A 24,603-nucleotide genomic window follows, 5' to 3' on the forward strand; every position below is an offset into this window, starting at 1 on the left:
AGTTTGCATACTGCTTTGCTTATTCAGACCCACAAACCTCACTCTGGGTGGGGTCCTCAGTGGCTGAGCCAGCAGAATTCCCAGGCTGGGATCAGGTTTGGCACCTGAGCTCCCCAGGGGGCCCTGCCCCCTCCCCCAAAGCTCCTGTTCCACCCTGTCAGCTCTTGCCAGTTTGCTCGCTCTCGCTCTCTGAAAGTACTGAAAACCAAGTGGCTGGGACTAAAATCCCCCTTCCTCCTCAGCACAAGTCTGCTGATTAAGAGAACAGAAGGCTCCTTAGAGGTGACCCTGACCCCTCTCAGGCTCAAGTAGCTGGGGAACTGGGAAATCCTCGAACACAGGGCCACCCAGGTCACATGCAGAAAGGGCCAAAGCCGATTCCATCCTGGTCCTTTGGCTGTTTGAAAGGCTTGGGAGGTGGGGGGAGAGCGGGTGCTGAGTCTTACTTCTGCTGTCATCACCCTCAGGACTGAGACATTCAAGGCCAGGCCCAGTACCGAGTGTGATCTAGTTATGAGCACAGGGAGGCAGGCCTCCTTCTCGGACTCAGTTTCCCCATCTAGAAATGAGAAGATTGGTAGATTTTAAAGGGATCTTTAGTGCCAGAAATTAGCCCAGATCTAATCTCTTGAGCAAGTCATGGGAGTGTCCTGCTAGGATTGTACCATCATTTTCCCAGCTCACGGTGGGGCTAATGTTCTTCTTCTTCCCTGGTCCACGCTGCTCCTGCTCATGTCCTGTGTCTCTCCTGGGAGTGAAGGATCACATCCTCGGCTACCTCATGTCCACTTCCACCTCCTTCCCTCTCTTCCTTATCCCATGTCTTCCCTGAGCAGCTGGAACACAGCAGGTGCCTGCCCTCTGGCTCAGGCCTTCTGCACTGCCTTTCCCCTCTGCTCAGACGCTTGCGTGGTTCTCTACTTCTTCCACTATGCTCAGATGCCACCTCCCATGGCCTGCCCACTCCCACACTGGGTCTCTGTGTCCTTTTTGTCCCTTAATTTTTCTCCATCATCATTTGGTGACTCATTTATCATCTCCTTCTACCGAGAACATAAGCTCGCTGAAGGCGGGGCTATTGTGTGACTTTGTGCTTGGCTCTGGTGAAGTCTTTAGTAAATGGTCACTGAATGAATGAATGGTGAGTGAATAAATACTTTGTGGTTCTGGGCTGTCATTCATTTCCTCCCAATCTCTCCTGCTTCAGGGAGTGTTGAGGTAAATGGAGTCAGGCTTGCCAATGTGCTAGGGAGGAGGGGTATTTTTTTTTTCCTCAGGAAACTTAACCAGTATCTGTTTGAGTCAGGCACAGGACACGCACAGTAAAAAGGACAGACCTCTGGAGTTGTGGTGGCAGTTGTTACAACAGAGCTTTTCATTCCACCATGGAAGTTAGCAAAGAGATGGGGTGGAGGGTCAAGGGAGTATGAGGTGCGTCCCACCTAACCAGCCAGATTAGGGGGGGCACACACATGCAAAGATGGACAGGCAGAACACAAATGGTGTGGAGAACAAGCAAAGCCCTGGGTGCTACGGTGGTGCAGCAGAGAGCGCTAACAGAGTGCTGTGCCAGGACCTTCCTTGCCACCACACTTGAACCGGAGTCACAAGTCAGTGGATTTCACATTAAAGAAACAAAAGCAAAGCAGCAGAGATCTTGGTGCAAGTAAAATCTTGTGTGAAGCCCAGCTTGTGAAGCCGAGCCAACGAAACACACATTGAATTGTTTAGTGGGGCCAAGGGAGAGTTTCTTCTGGCCATCTTGCATACGTTTCTCAAATCTGGGCAACTTGCATTCCAGCCCTTAGTTCCCCTTCACTAGGCCGTAGCAGCTAGCTATTAGAGAAGTCGGTGTTGCCCTGCTAGCCCCACTGATAGACAGCCGTTTCCTGCTTGTTCCATCACCGGCTTGTGTTGACATATCATGCAACTCCCTTAAACGCTGCAGAAGGCAGTCTGACTGGTAGGAGCAGAGAGAGCAAGCAGAGGTTTGGAGGCTGGCCCAACTGGGAAAAGATGAGGCTATCCATTAAATTATTAGCCTATTTTCTGTTACGATAACAATATACTTGAGGCTAGGTGCTTCATTTTTTAAAAAAGGGCTGTGTTTAACTCATAATTCTGGAAGTTTAAGGGAGTGGTAATAGCATTAGCTCAGGTCTAGTGAAGACCCTCATGGGTGATAATATCACAATCTTGTGTGTGTGAGTGTGTGTGTGTGATCACATGGTAGGATAGGAAGCCAAAGACAGTTCAAGGAGATCTATGCTAATGCCTCTGAGGTTACACCTTCAATGATCTAACAACCTCCCATCAGGCTCCATCTCATATTATTGCCACACCGGGGATCAAGCTTAGCACCATGAACCCTTTGGGGATGACCACACGTAAACCACAGCACTCAAGTGCCTTGTCCAGTAGACACTGTTTTCCATGCTGTGTGTTTTAGAGGATCTGGCTCAAGAAAGACTGGCATAGGAGGTGGAGAACAGTAAGAAAAGGGGATGTTGCAGAGTCTTTATAGCCAGGAGCACATCTGGGATTCATGAACTAGAGAAGGGGAGGTGGACTTCAGGGCCATCAACACTGCTCTCTGTACATCTCTCCCTTACCTCCCTGGTTCATGGTTCCCTGTGGAGAGAGAAGCTGATCGGGGGCTGGTGAGATGGTTCTGTGAGTAGGAATGCTTGCTGCACAAACATGAGGACCTAAGCTGGATCCCCAGCACCAGCACAGAAAAGTGGGCAAGACCACATGTGCCTGTGACCCCAGTGCTGGGGATGGGGGCAGAGATGAGAGGGACTCTAGGGGCCTGCTGGCAGCCCACCTAGCTGAGAGATGGTGAGCTCTAGGGTCAGTGAGAGACCCTGTTTCAAGGGATTAAGGTGGAGAGTGACATAGTAGGACATTTGAAATGAACTTTGACCTATGCTCATGCGGACCTGAGTGGGCACATGCACTCATGTGCAAACCCTCCCACAAACACCCTAAAAAACAAGAATCCTGTCGGCTCTGCCCAACTTCAGTTGTAAGTACACACACACACGGTTTTGGTTTTTGGAGACAGGGTCTCATGTGTTTCAAACTGTCTTTGGACTGGTTTATGTAACTGGCCTTGAGTTCCAGATCCCTCCTGCCTCGACCTCTTAAGTCCTGGATTAAAGCATGTGCCATCATGCCCAGCTGGTGGACCCTTCTTGGTTCAAACTCCAGCCAGGAAGGAACATGGAATCATCCAGGGCCTTTCCATGAGGTGCCCTGCTGGGCTGAGAGGGTTCCAGTGGCTAGGGGTGGGTCAGCCCACAGCAAGCAATTCTAGTTTCTAATGGAGCCAGCTCAAGGGGTCAAGTTTTTGCAACATGTCCAGCTAAAGGGAATGTGTTTTCTAATTGGTCCTCCAATAGGAGACATTTTTTTTTCATAGTTTGCACTATGTGCTGGCAGCTGCTGTCTCTCCAGGGAGATCCTTGGAGAAAGTAGAACTGAGCTAAGTCTCTCCCTCCCACTGCCCTGCTGGACAGTCATAAAGCCGAAGGAACCTTAGCCATTATTGGATTGTCTCTCCTTTGTGTTACAGACAGGGAAACTAAGGCTCCTTTAAGACCTCATCCCCTCCCTGAGCCCCACTATGGACCTCTGGCCCAGAGATGCAGCCTTGCCAGCAGCAGCCTTGTATGGGGCCCCGGGTCACGTGTTCTTAGTCCCTCTGCCATATTTAGAATCGCTGGATCAGGGGAAACTCTCCTCCCAGCCCTTGAGGATTCTTGGAAAGAGCCTCATTCTGAGGCCCGCTTAATGCCGGCCCCCATCAGCGCCCCAACCCAAAAAAAAAGTAAGTGTCCTTTCTCCTTAGAGGACGGTGGGACCCTCTAGGCTTTTTTGTGCCCCACCCCCATCTCCTTGTTGGGATGTGCCTGGCAAGTCTAACTGAAGTCCTTTCTTCAGCATCAGCTCTGGTTTGGGGCTCAAGACATACCTTTCAGTAGGCAGGAAACAGGGGTCATGACCTCTGCCCTTCAGGAATCTTGGCTGAGTCATGACTTGCTGGCACCAGGGTCTCCCTGCTGAGGGAAACAGAGCAGCCCTGCTTTGGGGGTGGGTCCTAGTCTAGAGAGCAAAGGAGTCATACTCTCCGGGCCAGAGGCAAATATCAGGGAGCCAGCTGGCTGTTAGGCAGGTCCTGGGCACTGACAGGCAAGGCTCGGGCTGGGGGTGGGACCTTGGAAGGATGGAAGGATGGAAGGAGGTCTTGGAGGAAAGAGGGCAAAGAGCCTGGGTCTGACGTGGTGAGGGAAGCACCCCCTCACTCCACCCACATAGGCTGTGTCCTCACTGGATAATCAAACCTGAAAAAAAACAAAAACAAAAACAAAAACAGAGAAACCAAACTGCCTCTTCAGCTCTCATAAAATCCCACCTCCTCGGAGTTCCTGGGTGTCCATGCTTAGGTCCCTCTCTTGACCCAGCCTGGTCCAACTGAACCTGGTCCTACCTCTCTCCCCTTCACCCTGTCAGCCTGGGAATCCATCCTTAGCTTACTCCATGGTCCAGGCTTCAGCTCCCTGTCCTCCTGGCTCCTCCCACCCCTGCTCTCTCATTTGAGAGAGATTCCAGTGTCCAACTTTCTCCAGCTTCCCTGGCCTTTCTCCTTTGCAGTTCTGGCTCACTGGATCCACTCCTACTATGTGCTCTTTCTCCAACCAGGCCAGCTCAGGTCATTCTCTGCCTGCCTGTGAGGCTGTTCGGATCCAGGGACCAACATGTTACCAAATCCAATAGACACTGTCAGGACTTGTATACTACCGTCCCTTCCCCTCCTCCCTTCTTTTTTTTTTTTTTAAGATTTATTTATTTTATTTTATGTATATGAGTAAGTACACTGTAGCTGTACAGATTGGTTGTGAGCCATCATGTAGTTGCTGGGATTTGAACTCAGGACCTTCGGAAGAGCAGTCAGTGATCTTAACCGCTGAGCCATCTCACCAGTCCGCCTCACCCCACTTCTTGCTATCATCCGCACGCTTGCTTCTCTTGACTTCTGTTTCCTCTCCATCTCCCTGGATGTGCTCTTTTGGTCTGGACAGAGGACTTCTCCCTTCACACTGCTGGGGTGACACTGAGTCCTCCCCTAACTTCACTGTAGTTCTCATGTATTACTGGGCAGTTTCACCAGCCCAGTGTACTTGCCCAAAATGGAGTGGCCATTCATCCTCACTGTCCCTAAGTTTCGCTTGGTATGATGCCACCAGTCCATTCTCTTCTCTCTGTTCTCTGCTGCTGCTTTCCTGGTCCAGGTCTCCATCATTTCTCAGATGTGTTATCCTGGAGCTCCTAGTCAGTGTCTGGCCTGCATGTCAGTCCTATTCCATGGTCTGATCCTGAAACACAAGTGGAACATCATTGACATTTCTGTTCTCTGAACTCCCTCCCCAATGGCTCCCATTGCCTTTCGGATCACGTTCAAGTATCAGAGGGTGCTCTCATGGATCTGACCTTCTCTGTGTCCCCCACTGGGTCAAGGACCTTCTGGGCTGGCTTCCCACAGACACCCACATATTTGCATGCCCTGCTTCTTCTGTCTGGGTCACCCCAGCCCTGGCTGGTTACCTCTCCACTTTAGCTGAGCTGACATCTTTTTGAAGCAGCCTCAACCTCCTTAGGACAGTCACCAGCTTTCCCGCTGGGTCCCCACTGTTACAGTTGCCATGTCTTGCAATCTAGATTATTTATTAAATTCAACTGACTGTATATGAGATTAGTGTTTTTGAAGTGAGTGTGGTTCAGAGAAATTAGAGGCGATCTCTTTTCTTCCTACTGTGAGATCCCCTGCCATCCTCTGAACACATCCCCTCTGGGCGTGTTTCCAGGGTACCTAGAACTGAGCTGATCTTCTCCCTTCCCATCCCACTACGGAAGAATCACCAGGCTGATGGGAACCGTCAGTGATGAGACCATTCAGGGTCCCTGACCTTTGTGCTGTGGTCTGGCAGGGAACTTGAAGCCCAGAGAAATTCTTGGACCTTGTGGTCCAGGTGGTCTTGGGCTCAAGTTTTATATTGTGACTTTGGGAAAGCTAACACCCTCCCTCTTGTTTTTTAAATATCAGCTTTGGGGGCTGGTGAGATGGCTCAGTGGGTAAGAGCACCCGACTGCTCTTCCGAAGGTCCAGAGTTCAAATCCCAGCAACCACATGGTGGCTCACAACCATCCGTAACGAGATCTGACTCCCTCTTCTGGAGTGTCTGAAGACAGCTACAGTGTACTTACATATAATCAATAAATAAATTTAAAATAAAAAAAAATATCAGCTTTGTTGAGAAGTAAGTTCTATTCCGTAGCATAACTCCTGTTAATGTGTGTACTTCTGGACTCACAGACTATCATGGCTTGTCACCTCACTTGTATGCTTGGGAAACTGTGGTAGGGATTTTGTGGAGAATGTGTGTTGGAAGGATTTGGTGTTGTGTTGTACCAATGGGAAGCCCTGGGCCACCTGGAGCACTTATGCTTGTAATTTGAGCTTGCACAGACTAGTGGTGAAGCTGATGCTGGCATAGCACCTCCCTCCCTGACAGCCCCCCAGCCCTGGCCGTTTCTAGTAGTGATCTGAGGCAGTGGGGAGACAGCAGGGATTGCCATTGTGTTAAAGGTGCTGATTTGGCGTCAAGCGTGGAAGCTCGAGCCTGTCATCCTAGCAATGAGGAGGTTGAAGGAGGGGGATCTTGAGTCCTAGGTTAGCCTGGGTACACAGTGAGACCCTGTCAAAAGTAAAAACAAATGAAACCCTGCATTGGTTAGTAACTGAGCTCCATTCCCACCTTGAACTTAATGAATCAGACATTGTCAAGGAAGTACCCAGAAATCAGCATTAAAAAAAAAAAAAAAAAAAAAAAAAGACAAGGTCTCCATGTACTCAAGGATGACCTTGAGTTTCTGAGTTTTGCTTCCGTCACATGACTGCTGGAATTACAGGCATGTGCCACCATTGACAAGCCTTCCAGAGGTTCTGATGTCCTCTGTAATTTGATAGCTGTGGATCTAAGCAAATATCTACCCTTTCCTCTCTAATCTTCCTGCATGAGTAGGGGGATAGTTGCAGAATGGGGGAGGGTATATGGGACAGGAAAGACTGTTATAGACCTCCTGGCTAGCCTACATACTGCCCCTATCTGCCACACCTCTAACTCCTGGTTGGCCAAGGGAGTGCACAGGCCCACTTGGCCAAGATGGGGTGCATAAAGATGTCATGGAAGAAGCCTCTAGACTGGTGCTCTGCTAGGGAGATCACAAAAGGCCCAGGCCAGCCAGCCCCAGAATACCACCTAGCTGGAGAAACTGAGGCCCCAGAGGGTCAGAGACAACCCTTGAGCAATCCTATCAGTCCTATGATGAAGTCACAAGCCAGTGTGGCAGACACACCCAGACTTCCTCTGTCTCCTAAGCTGTAAACATCTGAGCTTGTGTTTCTCCGAGAGCATCTTTGTGTGATGAATTCAGCCAAAGCAACCTTGAGGCCAGAGGCTGTAGAGGTTCTAGCCCCAGCTCCGCCACTGAGTGGGATCTGAAGCAAAGGTGTCAGTCCTGCGTCTCATGTCTTCATCTTGAAGATAGGAATAATTATTCAGGTGCCAGGAACAGGGTGTTGTTCATCATCAGAGCTAACAGATCCATTCAAATGAATTGAAGACCCAGGATAAGGAAATTCCCTTCCCTGATAGTGATGAAAGGAAGGGAAGGTGAAGTTCAGGGTTTTGCTGTTGCTTTAGACAGAGTCTTGCTATGTAGCCCAAGCTGGCATGAAACTTACTATGTAGATCAGGGTGACCTCTAACTTGTAGTGATCCATCTGCCTTCAAAATTGCTGGGACTATACATTTACATTGCTACTCTCTGACAATTCAAGGGACTTGTAATCAGTGTTTGCCCAGTGGAGCTGGTCAAGGATAGGGGCAACTGAGGAAAGATGCTGAGACGTTTGTTCAGTCTGGATGGATGGGCTGAGTTTTAGGAGATTCGTCAGTTGGTTCAAAATGGGCCCTTTGGCTTAGGGACAGGGTGTTTTGATGTTGTTTTCTCGGTGCCATGAAATCTGTCAGTCAGGAAAAGGGAAGGATAGTGTATGAAGCCACTCTTCTAGAGAGAGGATGCTGGAAAGGCCTCATCAAAGGAGTGGTGTGTGAGCAGGCACCCAGGTAAGCAAGGGAGCAACCAACCAAGCAAACCAGGAAAGCCTGTAAGTGGAGATACTTAGATGAGCTACTGGCAGGCTCAGGAAGTGCACGGAGTGAGCAGTGAGCAAGAGAGCAGAGAGGATTAGATGCAGGGGTGGGCAGGCAGGTAGTGTGGGAGTAGGTGATGTGTGGAGCTGGGATGGGGGAGCAGATGGTGGGGCTTGACCAGGAGGAGAGATCTGGTCTGATCCAAGCTGGAGGTGGTGAATAGAAGATGACAGAATCACAGCTGGCTCAGGTGGCTGGCCTTAGTACCCAGTTACCACCGCTGAGCTACCAGGGAAAGGAGATCTTGTGGCACATTGGGATTCTAGCTTAGGACATGTTTGGTTCCAGGGGCCACCAGATAGCCAAGAAGAAACTTTGAGCTGGTAGGTGGACATGAGCTGGGCTCTCAGGAAAGCCTGCCACAGTTTCACACCCGCTAGGCAAAGAGGTGAGTACAGTAAGGGCTGGGGGCAGGACTGAACAGGATACTTTTTTTGTTTCTTGTTTGTAGTTTTCAGAAAACTGCATTAAAAAATATGTTAGCGGTGCTGGACATAGTAGCTCATGCCTATGAGCCTTACTAGTCCAGAGACAGGAGGATCACAAGTTTGAGTCTAAGCAGTTCAGGGAAGTCCTATATAAACAAACAAATATATACACACAATATTAATTATTTTAATTTTAATATTAATAAATATTAATAACTGGTGATAGTGGGAACCAGTGGGATGGCTCAGTGGGTACAAGTACTTGCTATCAAGCCTGGCACACACACACACACACACACACACACACACACACACACACACAAACACTCATGCACAATAATACAAGTACTTGCCATCAACCTCACAAGTTGAGTTTGATTCCCAGGAACTAGATAATAGAGGAAAAGAAGCAATTCGTGCAAGTTGTCCTCTGATCACACACCTGCTATGGTGCACACACACACACACACACACACACACACACACACATAGAATTATTTAAACAAGTTGGAGACAGTGTTGCGTGCCTGTAGCCCTATCCACTTGAGAGGTGCAATGGAAGGATCTCTTTAGCTCAGGCATTTGAGACTCTCTTGTTAATATAGCAAAGAACCCGTCTCAAAAAAGATAGGGGGATGGGGCTGCAAAGATGGCTCAGTGGTTAAGAGCTCTGCTGTTTAAGAAGACCCACATTCCGTCTGTCCCAACATCCACGTGGTGACTGGTGACTGTCTGTAACTTCAGTTCCAGAGGAACCAACATCTTCTTTTGCCCTCCTCTGCTACTGTATGTACATGGTGTGCAGACATACTTGCAAGCAAGATACCTATACACACACTACTCTAGTAGAGACCCCAAATTTACCTTCCATCACTTAAATAAGGCAACTCAGGACCACCTATAAGTCATTTTCCAGGGGACCTAGCACCCCCTTCTGGCAGCCACATGCATCTGCACTCATGTGCACATACTCTGTCACCCCACATATACAAGACTATAAATAAAATAAATCTTTTGAAATGTTAGAGACTTGTCTTAGTCACTGTTCTACTGCTATGAAGAGACACCATGACCAAGACAACTCTTATAAATGAGAGCACTTAACTGGGGGTTTGCTTATAGTTTCAAAAGTTAATCCATCCTTATCACGGAGAGGGGCATGGCAGCATGCAAGCAGGTATGCAGGCATGGTGCTGGAGAACTAGCTGAGCACTAAATCCTGATCCACAGGCAGTAGGCAGAGTGGAGTTGGGAGAGGGGAGGCGAGGAGCGGGGAGGGAGATAAATGGACTAAGTAGGATTGGAAGTGTCCTGGGCTTTTAAAACTCAAAGGCCACCTCTAGTGACACACCTCCTCCAACAAGGCTACCCCTCCTAATCCTTCCGAAACAGTTTTGTCAACTGGGAACCAAGCACTCAAATATATGAGCCTGTGGGGGCCAACCTCATTCAAGCCACCACAAGGCATAGATAGGCTCTACGTATGGAGCAGAATAACTAAGCCCGCGCCTAGAAAGCCCTGGGTTTAATCTCCAGCATTGCCAAACAAATAAATAAACGAAGGAACATTAGCTTGTTATTGTGTAAGCAATCCATAGTCATTCTAAACAGAATCTTAGGAAGCACAGATAAAAACAAACAAACAAACAAACAAAAGCCAAATCCCTTCCTCTTGCCTGCATACATAAAGGACATCTCTTCCTAACCATCAGGATCACATGACACTCGAGGTTTCACAATCAGCTCTTTTCACTCGAGTCTCCTGTGGATAGTTGATACCTGTGTAACTGTTGAAGTAGCAAGAAAAAAAAATAAAGGAAAAGAATTCCAGAAGTGCTCATCAGAAAGTCATGTATACCCACCGCTGCCTGAGGTCTTGGGCAGCTGAGAAAGGCAATACCAACCCTGTGTGGGCTGCAGCCCCCATTCCAGGTAGCCTCCTGCTGTTGGTCCTGTGGTTAATGACTGAATCTGAGGACTGTGGGGCCCACGTTTCCCTCTGTGCTTGCCTCGTGTCTCTGCTGACTCAGCTCTGGCCTGGAACTGGCCGCAGAGGCCTCCGTCATTCATCTGAAACCCTTTACCGGCAGCTGCTTCTTGCCTCCTTGATCCAGGGGCATTTCCTGTGATGCAGTCTCAGATGCTGACCTCCAAGGAGATGTAAGTGGCCCAGGGCACAGCTAAACCCTACTCTCAACTGTCCATCAGCCCTTACAGAGAAGGAGGCTGGCCAGAAGAGATCAGTGATTTTTCCTAGGTGTACACACATATTCACATGCACGCACGTGTATACACACACACACACACACACACACACACCACATGAGATGTGCACACATGCTTGAACATAGATAAAGATAAGTAGAAAGAGAGTTGGGCTGGGCATGGTGTTGCACACTTGTAATCCTAGAACTTGTGAGGCAGAGACTGGAGGCTAGAGTTCAAGGCTAGCCTGGGCTACACAGCAAGGCCCTGCCTCAAAAAAAAAAAAAATTAACAAAAGAAAGAACAAACCCTGGGGCACATACAAGAAAGCAGGCTCCAGAAAGGGAGTTTGAAGAGGGAGCCATGAGTAGGAAGGACTCAAAGGTTCTGGGGAACATATAGAGTTTGTACAGGGCTGAGGAACAGGCAGTGAAGGAGCTCAGGCAGTGTGCGAGGCTCAGGTGGATCTCAGCAGTAAAGCTCTGAGAACACACAGGAAGCCTGGCAGGTCAGTGCAGAGTGATGCATTTCCAGGGAAGAAGCTATCACTTCTGGTGTTTTCTGGGTCGGTGGGTGCTTAGCACACCTTGTTCCAAAGAGTCCACACTCCCCTCGCCATGTCTGTAGCTCTCCTGAGTGTATACACCTGCATAAGGCCTCCCCAAAGGATTCCTGGCTCCAACCTCCCGTCAGCCCTGGAAATACACAGCAACCTTAAGTGAAACCCATTTCCTGCTGTGGGCCATTGTTTCTCCATGTGTAACTGACAAGGAAAGTGTTGGATGGCTTAGGGTCTAGCATTCCTTTCCTAAAGGGCCACTTGGTACCTTCCCACTGCCCATAGGGTAGTTTCAGGCCTTAGTCTCCAGCTCCTCACTGCCTGTTTCCACTTTTCTTTTCCTTTATTCCTTGTGTTGCTTCTTCCCTGCCTACCCTGTCCCCCTTCTTTTTATTTATGGAGTGATGGTGGTGGTGGTGGTGGTGGTGGTGGTGGTGGTGTGTGTGTGTGTGTGCTTGAGTGCACGTGCACATGTGTGTGGTGGTCACCGGTGTGAGTGTCTGTACTCATGGAGGCCAGAGGAGAACATTTGTGCCCTATGATATTGCTGTTTGCCTTATGGCCCTGAGACAGGGTCCTCCAATGGTCCCAAAGCTCACTGTTTCAACCGAATGGACTGGCTGGCCCATGAGCTTCTGCGAGCTGCCTGTCTTTGATCCCAAGACTAGGGTTATAGACTCATGTGGTCGTGCCCAGCCTTTTTTACATGCGTGTTTGGGATTCGGATGCTTGTGCTGTGGGTGCTCTCACTGCTGAGCCGCCTTCCCAGCCCCTCTCTTCTGTAGCTGACTCATTATGAATTCCATAGAAACATGGAGACAGAGCAGCTGTCCCTATTCTTCAGTTGAGACCGCAGCTTCTGAGCTCTGCTGGAACACTTCCTTGGGACCTTAAAATGGAGCCCAGGGCCAAGGCGAGTGGGTGGCTGAGCCTGGGGAAACACTGAGCCTCTATGTTCTCTTGCCAGCCCAGAAAAAAACTGAGAAGCCTCCTCCTCGCTGAGCTCCAGTCACACCAGGGTCCTCTGGAGAGGGCTTGGGAGGTGTCAGCTCAGCATCCCTCAGTCATGCCCTCCCCTCTGCCATCTAACCTTCCTGGTCACTCTCCAATTGCAGATTTTTGCTAGTCTTCAGCTGCCTGGTGCTGTCCGTGCTGTCCACCATCCAGGAGCACCAGGAACTTGCCAACGAGTGTCTCCTTATCTTGGTGAGTGCGGGGAATCCCCCATAGGCGTTCCTTCAAGGGAGAACAACATCTGTGTAGGCACTCTGCACCCGAACTGAAACAAACCTCACCAACAGAAGGCCTTCCACCAACCGAGAGCCATGCTCAATGCCACTGAACCAGGGTTAAGAGTCTAGAATGACAGTAAGACTGAGGGCGGGGAGAAGAAAAAACAAAACAAAACACCAACATCTTATGATGCTTGTGTATGAGGGCAAACCTGGGCTTCTGTTCTTCCTAGAGGACAAAGAGAGGGTAACCTCCCTCCTGGAACACTCTCAGAGCTTTCCAGGTATAAGAGGGACCTAGCCAGGTGTTGGTTTTCCTAACTCAGGATTGGGCTCTGATCTGGGTCCTGGTTCCCCACAGGAATTCGTGATGATTGTGGTCTTTGGCTTGGAGTATATAATCCGTGTCTGGTCGGCCGGATGCTGTTGTCGCTACAGAGGATGGCAGGGACGCTTTCGCTTCGCCAGGAAACCCTTCTGTGTCATCGGTATAAAGCCTTCCCTACTCTGCCTCACTCCAAATCTCAAGGAGCCATTTTGATCCCAGCCTTGACCCCGACTCTGGTTTCTCATGAATTTTCGTGGGCCCTCCCTATCTGAACCCCACCCACTTAATGTCCCCGGAGTTCCAGACCCCAGGTCTTGACAGGGGGTAGGCTGGTAACTTTGACACCCTGCCCTGCAGACTTCATCGTGTTCGTGGCCTCGGTGGCAGTGATAGCTGCGGGCACACAGGGCAACATCTTTGCTACGTCCGCGTTGCGCAGTATGCGCTTCCTGCAGATCCTGCGCATGGTGCGTATGGATCGCCGCGGTGGCACCTGGAAGCTGTTGGGATCCGTGGTCTATGCGCACAGTAAGGTGAGGCTGGAGAAAGGTGAGAGGAACCAAGCTGCCCCGGACTACACTAGGCACAAGCAAGAGGCGGAGCTTAGGCGGGGCCAAATTGGGACGGGCGCGTAGGGACTGGAACCAGGCAGAGCTGGCCGTGTTAGGCACTGATGGGGGGTGGGGGTTAGTGGGTGCGAGGCATACAGTGGGGCAAGTACAGTTGGGGTGTGATGGGGGCGTGGCTTGTCTGAAGTATGGGGCTGGAGCTTAGCAGGGGTGAGGTTTAATAGAAACTTCAGGAAGGTCTGACGTGAGGGGTCGAGGCACCTGGAGCCAGCAGGGGCGGGGCTCAGACAAGGCCTGAGAGGTAGGGCTTAAGGGTCACATCTGGAAGCCCTTAGGTTAGGAGAGGACTGCTCCCAATGGAGTGGGGAACTGGATGGGTGAGGCTGGAAAGGAACCATAGGCGCTCCTGGGTTGAAGCCTGAAAGATGGAGCAAGAATGGCAGAGCACAGAGGGCCTGGAGAAAAAGGGCTGAGCTGCCATGATTAAGGGCAGGCCTGGGCGTCTGGCTTTTGGGGTTTCAGAGAAAGCTGGGTAGAGGCTTCTTCCTTGAAGAAAGGGGCGACTGGAGAAGTGTGTGTAGCCTTATCCCCTGACAGGTAGGTGCCCCTCCCCCTCCCCCAGGAGCTGATCACCGCCTGGTACATCGGGTTCCTGGTGCTCATCTTCGCCTCTTTCCTGGTCTACCTGGCTGAGAAGGATGCCAACTCTGACTTCTCCTCCTATGCCGATTCGCTCTGGTGGGGGACGGTGCGTGAGCGTCTGTGCAGGGCTGCCCTTCCCCCTAGGAGCATCCCTGGACATTCCCAGGCTCTGTCCTCCTAGGATGCCCCACTCAGGGTTGGCCGGTCCTTGTCTCATCACGCTAAGGCTGTGGCTCCTGTGACCAGTCCCCATGCTTGTCCTACCCACTCTGTGGGACCTGTCTGTGCCCTCATCTCCAGCCCTACACTCAGCCCTTGTGATGTGTACCGCTTTTCCTTGACTAGTGTGAGAACGGAATCCACCTGAGAAGTCCTTGAGACCAATCCCTATGGTTGTAGAGGAAGCCCTTCTCTTGTTATTAGTTTCCCACTTGTTTTTGCTGTACCTTCAAGTCCTTGTGTCAGGTCCCTGTGCCCAGTCCTATGGGCAACCTGTTTGTATCTCCAGATCACACTGACGACCATTGGCTATGGTGACAAGACGCCACATACATGGCTGGGCAGGGTTCTGGCTGCCGGCTTCGCCTTACTGGGCATCTCCTTCTTTGCCCTGCCTGCCGTGAGTTCTCTGCTGGTTGTTGAGGGAGGCTGGGGATCAGGACCTGACCAGCCTGGTCCTAAATTTACCTTGGGCAGTCTGGGGTGTCCCAGATGCACAGGTATGGGAACATCCTAGTAGCCTCTTGTCCTCCTTGCCACACTACCTACAGCCATGCCTCATCCCCACAGGGCATCCTGGGCTCTGGCTTTGCCCTGAAGGTCCAGGAGCAGCACAGGCAGAAGCACTTTGAGAAGCGGAGGATGCCAGCAGCTAATCTCATCCAGGTACACGATGCTTAGGCAAGCCTGTGCTGTGTCAGCCCTGTGTGCTGACCTATGGGTTTCAAACTTTCAAAGTTCAGAGAGGCTAGAGACTTCGGCCGGGGGGTGGGGGTGGGGTGGGGGGGTGGGGGTGTACCTGCCACATTATAGACAGAGCTGGGATGTTGACTACAATATCAGTAATGCTCCCCACCCCCACAGCAAATACCTGCTTTTGAACTCCCTAGACTCACCCTGTTGCCAGCTCTGGCCATAATGTGGGATGGGGAGAGATCCTGGGGCAAAAGGCCCCCATCTCATGGTGGAGACCTAACTCTGCCATCCTGAACTGTCAGCCTTCTCCACTCCCAGCACCTTGATACACTGTATCCTAAGGAAGTCATGCAAGAAGATGGTCCAAGGCTAGACTTTTAGAATTGCCAGCATTTAATGGGCAGCTGAAAAGGGAGCCAGTCAAGGAAACAGAGGGGGAAGTGGCCAGAGATGGGAGCAGGTGTAGGAAGCCGGGAGCTTGTGATCTCTGTTTCCCTCCGTGTGATGGATCTGAGTAGACTCTGATCTGTGCGTCACTCACCATTGCCTTGGCTCCTCTCCAGTGTAGGGGCATGCAAGAGAACACCCTGTAGGAGATAGTTGAGGGGTACTGACACAGCACACCTCTGCCTGCTCCCCAGCACACTGCCCTCTGACCACCCAGACCCAAGCCTGACTCGGCTCCTCCTTATCTCTTCTTCCCAGGGCATAATAACCCTTTCTCCATCCCTGCTATCTACAACCACCAGCCTGACCTTTTCTTCTTAGCATCCCTTGGGGCACAATGGCCACTGTCCTCTGGGAGCTGGCCTCCCCAGGGGCATTGTAGGGGCAGGCAGCTGGCACTGTCCATGCTGAGAGACAGCTGGTATTGTGGTACCCATAATTAATGAGAGCTCTGGCAGCTGCTCCCCTGCCCATGCCAGGGACCCAGGCAAGCAGGAAGTAAAAATATTTCTGTCTTAGGAAGGCGCCAGGCTGGTGAGGTCACTTGTGGCAACCCCGTAAGGACAAGAGGCACCCAAAGGAGGGGGGCATCCAGGCTGGTCTGATTCTGCTTTGTCTTGTCTGTTTCTATATCTCCCTGCTCTGGAGGATCAATCCATTCCCAGGCCTTTCCAGATTCCCCTCTTCACCTAGAGAATCAGGGACAGTTTTGCTTCTCATTTGACTCTAGTTCCTTCTGCTGCAGTGTCCATGGCTGCTGAAGAGTTGGTGGTCAATAATCTTTGTTGCTCTAGTCCCATGGTAGCAGTAGGCAGCTGATGAAACTACAGTGGACTCGCTGTTTGTAAATCCATTCACCCAGTCAACATTCCCTCTCTAAACATTCGCAGAACCACATACGCGTGCCAGATACTGTACTTGGCACCAAGGATGTAGGGGTGCCCGTGATGCAACTTATGAAGAAAGACACTAACCAGACGCTGTAAATGCGTACTTAGCTAAGGGAGTGAACAGGAGGGCTTAAAGGAGTCTGGCCATGAGTGCACCAGGCACTAAGCTTAGCGTTGGGCAGATATCTATTCATTTTGCCCATGCAACACTCTGTTAGGTCAACAATGGTCAGTTTATTCTGCATGGGAGAATGGATTAGAAACCCATGCCTATCTGACCACAGACCCCCCAGCTCTTACCCAGTGCTTGTAGGCCCCTGGCTCTGGTGCCAGTTTACTGGGTCACCTTGAGGAAGTCTTTTCTCTCTAGGTCTTGGTTTCTTGGCTGGCCCTGCTGGTAGCTATGGAATTAGACTTGGCCTCTGGTTCTGGCATCACTCTCAGCTGGCCTGGGACTGGGTTCCTTCAGGGGCAGAGGGCTGGTGGGTGGCTAAGAACTTCTATGACACCCCATTCTCCATGTCCCTCCAGGCTGCGTGGCGCCTGTACTCCACGGACACAAGCCGGGCCTATTTGACAGCCACTTGGTATTACTATGACAGCATTCTCCCATCTTTCAGGTAGGTGCTGCGGGAGTGGGAGAGGGTAGGGGCTGGCACTAATGCCCCTTGAGAAGATGCCTTCAGGATTGAGAAAGGAGATAGCTCCCGAAGGAACATTTGGGACTAGCTCTTTAGGTCCTACATAACTTGGAGCCTGGCTGGTCCTCTCCCCAGCTCTCCTGTGTCTACTGATCCCAGGGTATTTATTGATGCAGCTTTGCCCCTGAAGCTGAGCCCCACTCATGGAATGCTGGCATCTACATGCTCACCCATAGATGATGCCACCCAGGAAAACTACACCAGCTCTTCTCCCCTCAGTCCTGAGTCGGAGACATATTAGCAATGCAGCTGGTGCTAGGCGGAGGGTGCTATGCAGAAATACGCGTGCTTGCCCCAGAGTCCCTGCGTGTGACTGTGTGGCCCCTGTTACTGTTGTGGGCAGCATCCTCTGAGGCCAGCAGTGGGTCTGCTCTGCAGGCCCCAGGCTGGGCTGAGACTGAATGGGGGCGGCTCCGCGCTGGAAGTTATTAATAGCATCATCAAGGTGTGTGGAGCCAGGTGCCTGGCCAGGCCCTGGGGCAGGAATGAAGACTGCAGAGCCGGCTCCATTGGCTCAGTCCCATGGGCAGGACGGCATGGAGTGCGTGCTAGTCCAGCCTGCTGTGCTCAGCGCTTCTCTCCACAGTCACTGCCTCATTAGTTACCCTTGAGCAGCTGTTGCGTGATCCCACTTGCCCGTACCCGCACCTGGCCCCCTCTTACTCCCCCCTGTCCCCCAGGCTTCCCAGGGGATGAGCAGGAGGTAGGGTCTGGAAAGGGGGCTCCCCACATCACTCCTCCCTCTCCCCATCTCCACACCTAGCAGAGGCAAGCTCCTACCTCAGAGGTAGGGCCAGAGGCCGGATTTGAAGCAGCCCCTTTATGGAGATGGGATAATTTTAAGGAATCAAGACCAAGCCAGAAAGGGCGCAGGGACTAGATGCTTAGAAATTGGCAAGGAAGTATATGGCAGGTGGGGTGGGGGACCCTAGATAGAGTGGCCTGGGTTTCCTAGTAAGAGAAACAGAACTTGGTCTGGAGATTTGGGCTCCGTTGGAAAGGCAGGAGAAGGGTGGGTACCTTCTTGATCATGGCAGTAAGAAATGGCCTGGCGAGTCAGTGGACAGCCAACCCGACACCATCTCCACTACCTCCAGAGACTCCATGGTTGAAGGAACACTGCAGGGGTGGAAAGCTGGGCTGGCCACCCTATCAAATCTGCCCTTAGCTCCAGTATCCTCCTGAAACCCAAGTCAGATTGTGACACTGAGGATCTCTGAGCTGCTGCTGGCTGCACGGCTCCCCGATGAGTAGCAGAGTCAGCTAGATTTGAGCTCCCTCTTTGTGTGGGTGCTCTGGACGTATGCCCAACCTGCAGAACCATACCTAGATAACTTCCGATTTCCCAGAAACTTCTTCAGCGAGGGAGAAAGCTAGTCTCTCCACGCTGCTGTTCTGGCCCGTGGTGTTTGAGAGAACCCTTAGAAGGTAGATCAAGACTTTGCAGGATCTCAGCTCAGTAGCTCTGGGCCCACTGGGTGAGGTGGGTGGTGTCTCCAAGGCCCTGACTGTAGCTGATGGCGCCCTCTCCTGCAGAGAGCTGGCCCTCTTGTTTGAGCACATACAACGGGCCCGAAATGGGGGCTTACGGCCCCTGGAGGTGAGGCGGGCGCCAGTACCTGATGGAGCGCCCTCTCGCTACCCACCCGTTGCCACCTGCCACCGGCCAGGCAGTGCCTCCTTCTGCCCTGGGGAAAGGTAGGGGCCCCATGAGGCCACCACCACCTCTTGCTTCTCCTCTTCCTCTTCTGTTTTCTGTCTCACCCTCTCTCAGACCTCCTCCAGCCACCACATGGGTGTCTGGACCTGTTTGGGGGATTCTCTGGCATTGTTGTGAGGCCTGGTAGTTGTCATCAGATGGCCAGACAGGTACAGACCGAGGGCCCTCTCTAGAGAGACCACAGTGGACTTACCTTTCTGTTCTTTGGGTCTCCAGGGTCTGAGAGGGACAGCTGTCCACACCATTCCTTCCTGTCATCTCCATCGTTCATACCATTGTCCTCTTTCTTTCTCTGTTTCCACGTCTCCACCCCACCCCCATTCTTCCATCCCTGCATCCCCATCCCTCCCGGGAAGCTGGAGAGAGGAGGAGGCCGCTGGCCCCAGGTGCTTACGGCTCAGGTAATCGAGGGCGCCCGTTCTGTTCTGGGGTGTGAGGGCAGGGATCCCCTCCCCCAGCATGCTCACTGAACATGCTGAAACACACCTCCCAGGAAGCAGGTGCCTGCCGGAAAGAGAACTCTGTGACTAAGACCGCTGTGACTAGGACCTTCGTAAACTCTACCAACAACTAACACACTCATCTCTGCAGCTCTTGCCTGCAGCTTTGCTAGAGTGGGGCGGGGGGGGGCGGGGGTCTCTTGGGGGCTCTCTTCTTCTATACTGAGGTACGCTTTGCTGTACCCAACCTTCTCTCCCAACTTGACCTGGAACTTTTGCCTGTTGAAAGAAGAATCAAGACAGAGCAGTGCTTGCTTCATCTGCGTGCCCCTAACTGGAGAAATCTCAGGCATGTTAGAATAAGGGAAACCCCTCCTCATGCCTTAGGAAGAAGAGGGACTTCGGTGAGGTTGCTTCAACCTTTTTGAAGTCAAGAGTCAGCTCAGCGCCCTCAAGCTCTCCTCCTCTTTGCCCACCGCTTTTGCTTTGCCTCATCCTTGAACTAGTCAGGTAGACATCTGTTCTTTGAGTCTGGGGTATCATTAAGCCCAGGTCCAACATTAGCAACCAGGGAAGAGGTGGGTCCCTCTACACATCGAAGCTCATCTCTGCCTTGTGTCCTGGAAAAAGTCACCGGGCAACTCTGCTCAGTGCATTGGTAGCATGTAGGCTGCTCAGGGGCCTAGGCTCTCTGTTTGGGGGCTGAAGAGGCTTGGGGGATGGATTGATGGGAATAATTGGGAGCAGAGTCTTTTCCTTGTTCGCAGTAAGGGCTCTTACTGGCCAAGGGCTAGATAGGTCTGGAACTTCGGGGAGAGGAAAGATTGGACCAGTTAGACTGGGAGCTCCCTTGAAGAGAACCCCCTGGTGTAACCTGACTTGGGTTCTTCATCACTGCCTGTAGGTGCCATGCTTGCCAAACCACAACTTATAGTCAGAAACTCACAAGGTTTGGCATTCTGGCAACCCTGAGCAGGGCCAAATGTGGACTGTGAGCTTACAGTTCACTCTTGTATCCGAATCAGAAGATACTAGGGGTGGAAGGGAGCTTGGAGCCTGTGCCCTTAATGATTCTTTGTCCCGAGTTCTCAGAGGCCTGGGAACACATGGATGTTAAAAGCCTGGCATTATTAACACCGTATCTGTCTGCTCTGAAGTGTCTGTCTGCTCTGTGTGTCTGTCTGCTCTGTGTGTCTGTCTGATGGTGGATGAGGAACCTGGGTGGATCAGGTGGGTGTTGAGCTGTGACTTTTGGATCCATCACCAGGCTCAAGCCAAGTGACCATGCCCTTAATCTTGGCTATCTTGACCCTAGGAGATGGGGTGTAACTCCTGCTAGAACACCCCCAGACACGTGTGTACATAGACATGTGTATACACACATGTGAACACACTTATCTTCCACAACCCACCCTGGTTTGGCCACACGGAGCTTGGAGATGGCCCACACTGAGCATGTTTTCAGAAAGTGGGACTCCAAGGAGGAAAAGGACTTCCTGGGAATGGCGTTCCCAGAGCCAGGACCTCCCTTTGAGGGCTATGGGATGAGTCTCTAAAAGCCTGGTCTCCTGACTGCCTGTATCCACATCCCATAGAGCACGAACTCAAACTGCGAAGGATGGGACTTCTCCATCGCACAGACTCAGTCTCTGGAGAAGGGACCTTGAGTTCTGCAGGCTCGCCATACACCCGAGGGATCGTATGCAGAGCCTGAGCATCTCTGCATCCTGGGGTTGGGATGGAAGATGACTTCAGTCGGGAATCTCTTTCTCCCTCCAGCCACAGGAGGCCAGTCCCATCCTGGCTGCACTCCACACTCTACCCACCCGTCTCTTCATCACTAACCTCTGTTCGTGTCTTGTTCTCAACTTTCCAGCCAGATGTTTAGTAATAAGCGGAGTTTCTTTCGGATCCACGCCAGCTGGAGACCGAGGTACCCCCCTCGTCTGCTCCTCCTGTCCCCCTCTTCCTTTCTCCTCCCACTTTAGGGGCTGGAGAGGGGGTCAGGATGGGTCAAGGACAAGGTGCATGTGCCTGCCGCCTGCAATCTGCCTTGGGGCCCTAAGGAGCCCCCTTGCCTTCCTGGGGATGCCTCTGCCAGGTTTAGGGCATGGGCCCAGTATGTCAGAAGGGACACTCTCAGGAGCTCTGAGTGTGTGCTGGCTATGCTGCAGATCCCTGTGTTATCTTGGCCAAATTCCTTCCCTCCTTTGGACCTTTTCGCTTCTGCAGAATGGGCAGGATGAACTAGAGGCTTTCTGAAGGTCCTTCCCACTCTGACCTGTGCCAACCTTGGAAGTAGTTTCCTGACTCCACCCTCCACCTGGGAAGCCCACAGGTGTCTGAAGGGGCTGTGCCCGGCACTTCTGTCACCAATCTCAGAGCCCCTGCTCTTTTCAGCTGCATCACAACTACATTTGTGGTACCTGCCCCCGTGCCAGGCCCGGCTCTGTGCACTGGGGAAATGGTAATGAATAAAACATGGTCCCCAGAGAGTTGCAAGGAGTAAATGTGGTTCAGTGCATTGAGTACAACACAAGAGGGGAGCAGAGGGGCTGTGCAGCTGAAGTCAGGCATTTAGCCCAGAAGCAGCCCTGCAAGAGGGGGCTGCCGGAGGAGGGTACTCAGGCCAGAGAGCAGCATAGATCAAGCTTGGAGGGGAAGGAGAAAGCATAGCTGCAGGAGATGAGCCTGTAGCTCTGATCTGAGAGTGGCTTGCTGGGGCAGGACTGGGTCACAAAGAACCCCAGCCCAGTATGAGCCTCATTCTATTGGCATATAGGTGGCCTAGGTTTGTGGAGCCCCTGCCTCCCCAAGGTGCCAGTGGAGCCTTGAGGTTGAGCATGAGGGCCAAGGCCCCAAATTATCTGTATGCTTCTGTTGAGAGGCAGCCCATCTTAGAATTGTTCGTTCCAGGCCACCGCCGAGTTCCAATTTGCTAGTCATGTGTCCTTGGACACAGCACCTAGCTTTCTCTAAGTTCCCTTCCATGTAAAATATAGGTGCTAATGGGACTCGCTTCTGCTACAACTGACTGGCTCCTGTAAACGCTGGCCTCAATCAGTTTCCTGTTTGTCAGTTAAGAAGGCCTTGGGGGTGGGGCTCAGTTGGTACAGTGCCTGCCTAGAGTGCATGCGTTTGCTTCCTAGCGCTGCATAAACTGGATATGATGGTGCATGCTTATAGTCGTAGCACACAGGAGGGAGAGGCAGGAGTTCAAGGTTATCCTCAGTTACATATCAAGTTTCGGGCCAGCCTGTGCTACGTGAGAGCCCATCTATAAACAAACAAACAAACAAACAAACAATAAAAACCATACTTTTGAAAAGTGTCTGGAAGCCAGGGAGGATGTAACTTTCTGGTGGGTCTTGAGGATGCTATCCCCAATCCTGAAAACAGAAACAAAACAAAACAAAACCCAAAAGCTTGGGAGTATGTCTGTAGGAAATAGGGGTTGCCTGAGGGTGGCACTGAGGAGACTGGGTTAGACCTATTCCTGTGCAAGTGTAGGTTGGAGGACAGGAAGAATCAAAGGCCAATGGAAAGGCTCCTTCCCCGTCATCCCTGAAGAGGGGCTGTGTGGAATAGCACAGGGGTAGGTGTCTGCCTTTCCCAGCCTGGACTGCGATGGGCCGAGTTCCCTGTGGCTATGAGTACAAGGGCTGGCTGAGTTTTCAGGGCAGTTAGCAGCTAAGACAGGGTTTACCCACTCTGTCCCGTTCTCCCTCATCTTCCCACCCCAACCCCCCCCCCCCATCCTTCCAGGCACCACAGTTCTACTTTTCTCTACCTCAACACTGCTGACATTTTGAATCGGACGATTATTTTGCTGGGGCCTACAACATGCATCTTGGGATGATAGACAGGACTTCTGGCTTCCACCCAGGATGTCCCAGGAGAGCACCTTCACAGAATGTTAATCCCCAGTGTCTCCAATGTCAGGTGCCCTCTGGTGGGCAAGATTGCCCCCAGCTGAGGACCACTGCAGTAGTTCCCACACTAAGCCCTTGTCCCAGAAAAAGACACAGTCTCTAAAGTCAGAGAAAATGGAGCCCAACCTTGTTCTGATTTTAGGCAGACCCTTTCTCTCTTTCTGCATCTATAAAAGAAGGATGGCAAATTTAGAGACCCTACAAAAGGACACTCAGAGGCCTAAAACACCAGGGTCTGCAGATGGGCCCTGTGTGCTCTAAGAAGCAGAGGAAGAAAGGAGATTTTTGGAGCCTACCGTGTGCCAGCTTTTCTTCCATTTTCTTTGAGCTTTCAGGCTCCAGAGAGGCTGACGTGAGCCTTTTTCTGGTCCTTGCCCAAGGAGTTGGAATCCAGGGCTGCTCCGGGTGAAAACAGTGTCTTCTTGCACTCAGGAGGAGCCAGGGCCTTTGACTGCCTGGAAAGTTACAGAATCCCTAAAGCAGGCCAGAAGCTCCCTCTGCCACCACAGAATGAGAACCAGAAAGGGACTTTTAAAGGCCTCTAGTACAAGCCTGAGCCCCCTTCCTCTGAGAGTCCTGCTGGGTCTCCAGAACACCCAGGAGCAATCTCCAGATTCCTGGAGCCGAAGCACAAGGGTTTCTCCGGTATCCTCTCCTTCTTTCCCCACTGGAGTAGCAGAGGACAGGGTGGCCTTGCATGGCCTAGGGTGTGTGGGTGGGTGCTTGCTAGCATGAGGAGAGCCCACAGGAACAAAGCTTGCAGAGGTTTAGAAAAGCCACACTCAGACTTCACTTGGAATCTCTGGGTATGTCAAAGAGATCCCAGGCCAGTGAAGAACGTGACAGATTTCTTCCTGACAGCCCCAAGTTCCCAACCTATGATCTATAACCTCTCCCCCTGGGGCAGGGACCTATCCCTCAGGATGGCCCTATATCTGGGGCACCTCTCCAAAGGGGTCCCTGGTTTTTGTGATCTCCCCCCACCTCACCATCCTGGCTCTGCCTCTCTGCTCCATGTCCTGGGCATGGGGTAAGGCTACCTCATACCTCATATGGAAACCAGCTTCTGTCATCTGCTCAGCCTTTAATCTGAAAGCCCCCAGGCAGGTACTATGACCCCTTCTTCACCTCTGCCCCTTCCCAAGCCTTGTCTGAACCTGGTTGCTATTTTCCTGTGCAGAGTGAGGACCTGCATCAGGGGAGATGGTGGTGATGATGCAGGGTGTGGGGCAGAGGATGTTGGCTGAGGTCTTACCCACATCATAGCATGGTTCTTGAACCTCTTAGACACAGAGTTACTCTACCAGGTATTGGTT

General features: G+C 51.7%; 1 protein-coding gene across 2 annotated transcripts in view; it reads left to right on the forward strand.

Moving 5' to 3' along the window:
* Positions 1-24,603, forward strand: part of Kcnq4 (potassium voltage-gated channel subfamily Q member 4) — a 51,390-nt gene that overhangs the window by 17,191 nt on the left and 9,596 nt on the right. Inside the window, exons 2-9 of one of the 2 annotated variants that reach the window (XM_021159917.3) lie at positions 12,587-12,677; positions 13,065-13,191; positions 13,389-13,564; positions 14,223-14,348; positions 14,751-14,861; positions 15,032-15,127; positions 17,026-17,114; positions 18,732-18,893. In XM_021159917.3, the coding sequence (XP_021015576.1) occupies positions 12,587-12,677; positions 13,065-13,191; positions 13,389-13,564; positions 14,223-14,348; positions 14,751-14,861; positions 15,032-15,127; positions 17,026-17,114; positions 18,732-18,893 (978 nt within the window). Of the gene's footprint in view, positions 1-12,586; positions 12,678-13,064; positions 13,192-13,388; positions 13,565-14,222; positions 14,349-14,750; positions 14,862-15,031; positions 15,128-17,025; positions 17,115-18,731; positions 18,894-21,231; positions 21,289-24,603 lie in introns of both variants that reach the window. The other variant, XM_085839008.1, reaches the window with a different exon arrangement.

This window comes from Mus caroli, unplaced genomic scaffold (assembly GCF_978045245.1).
Source record: "Mus caroli unplaced genomic scaffold, Mus_caroli_1 scaffold_6, whole genome shotgun sequence".
NCBI classification, from domain to species: Eukaryota; Metazoa; Chordata; class Mammalia; order Rodentia; family Muridae; genus Mus; species Mus caroli.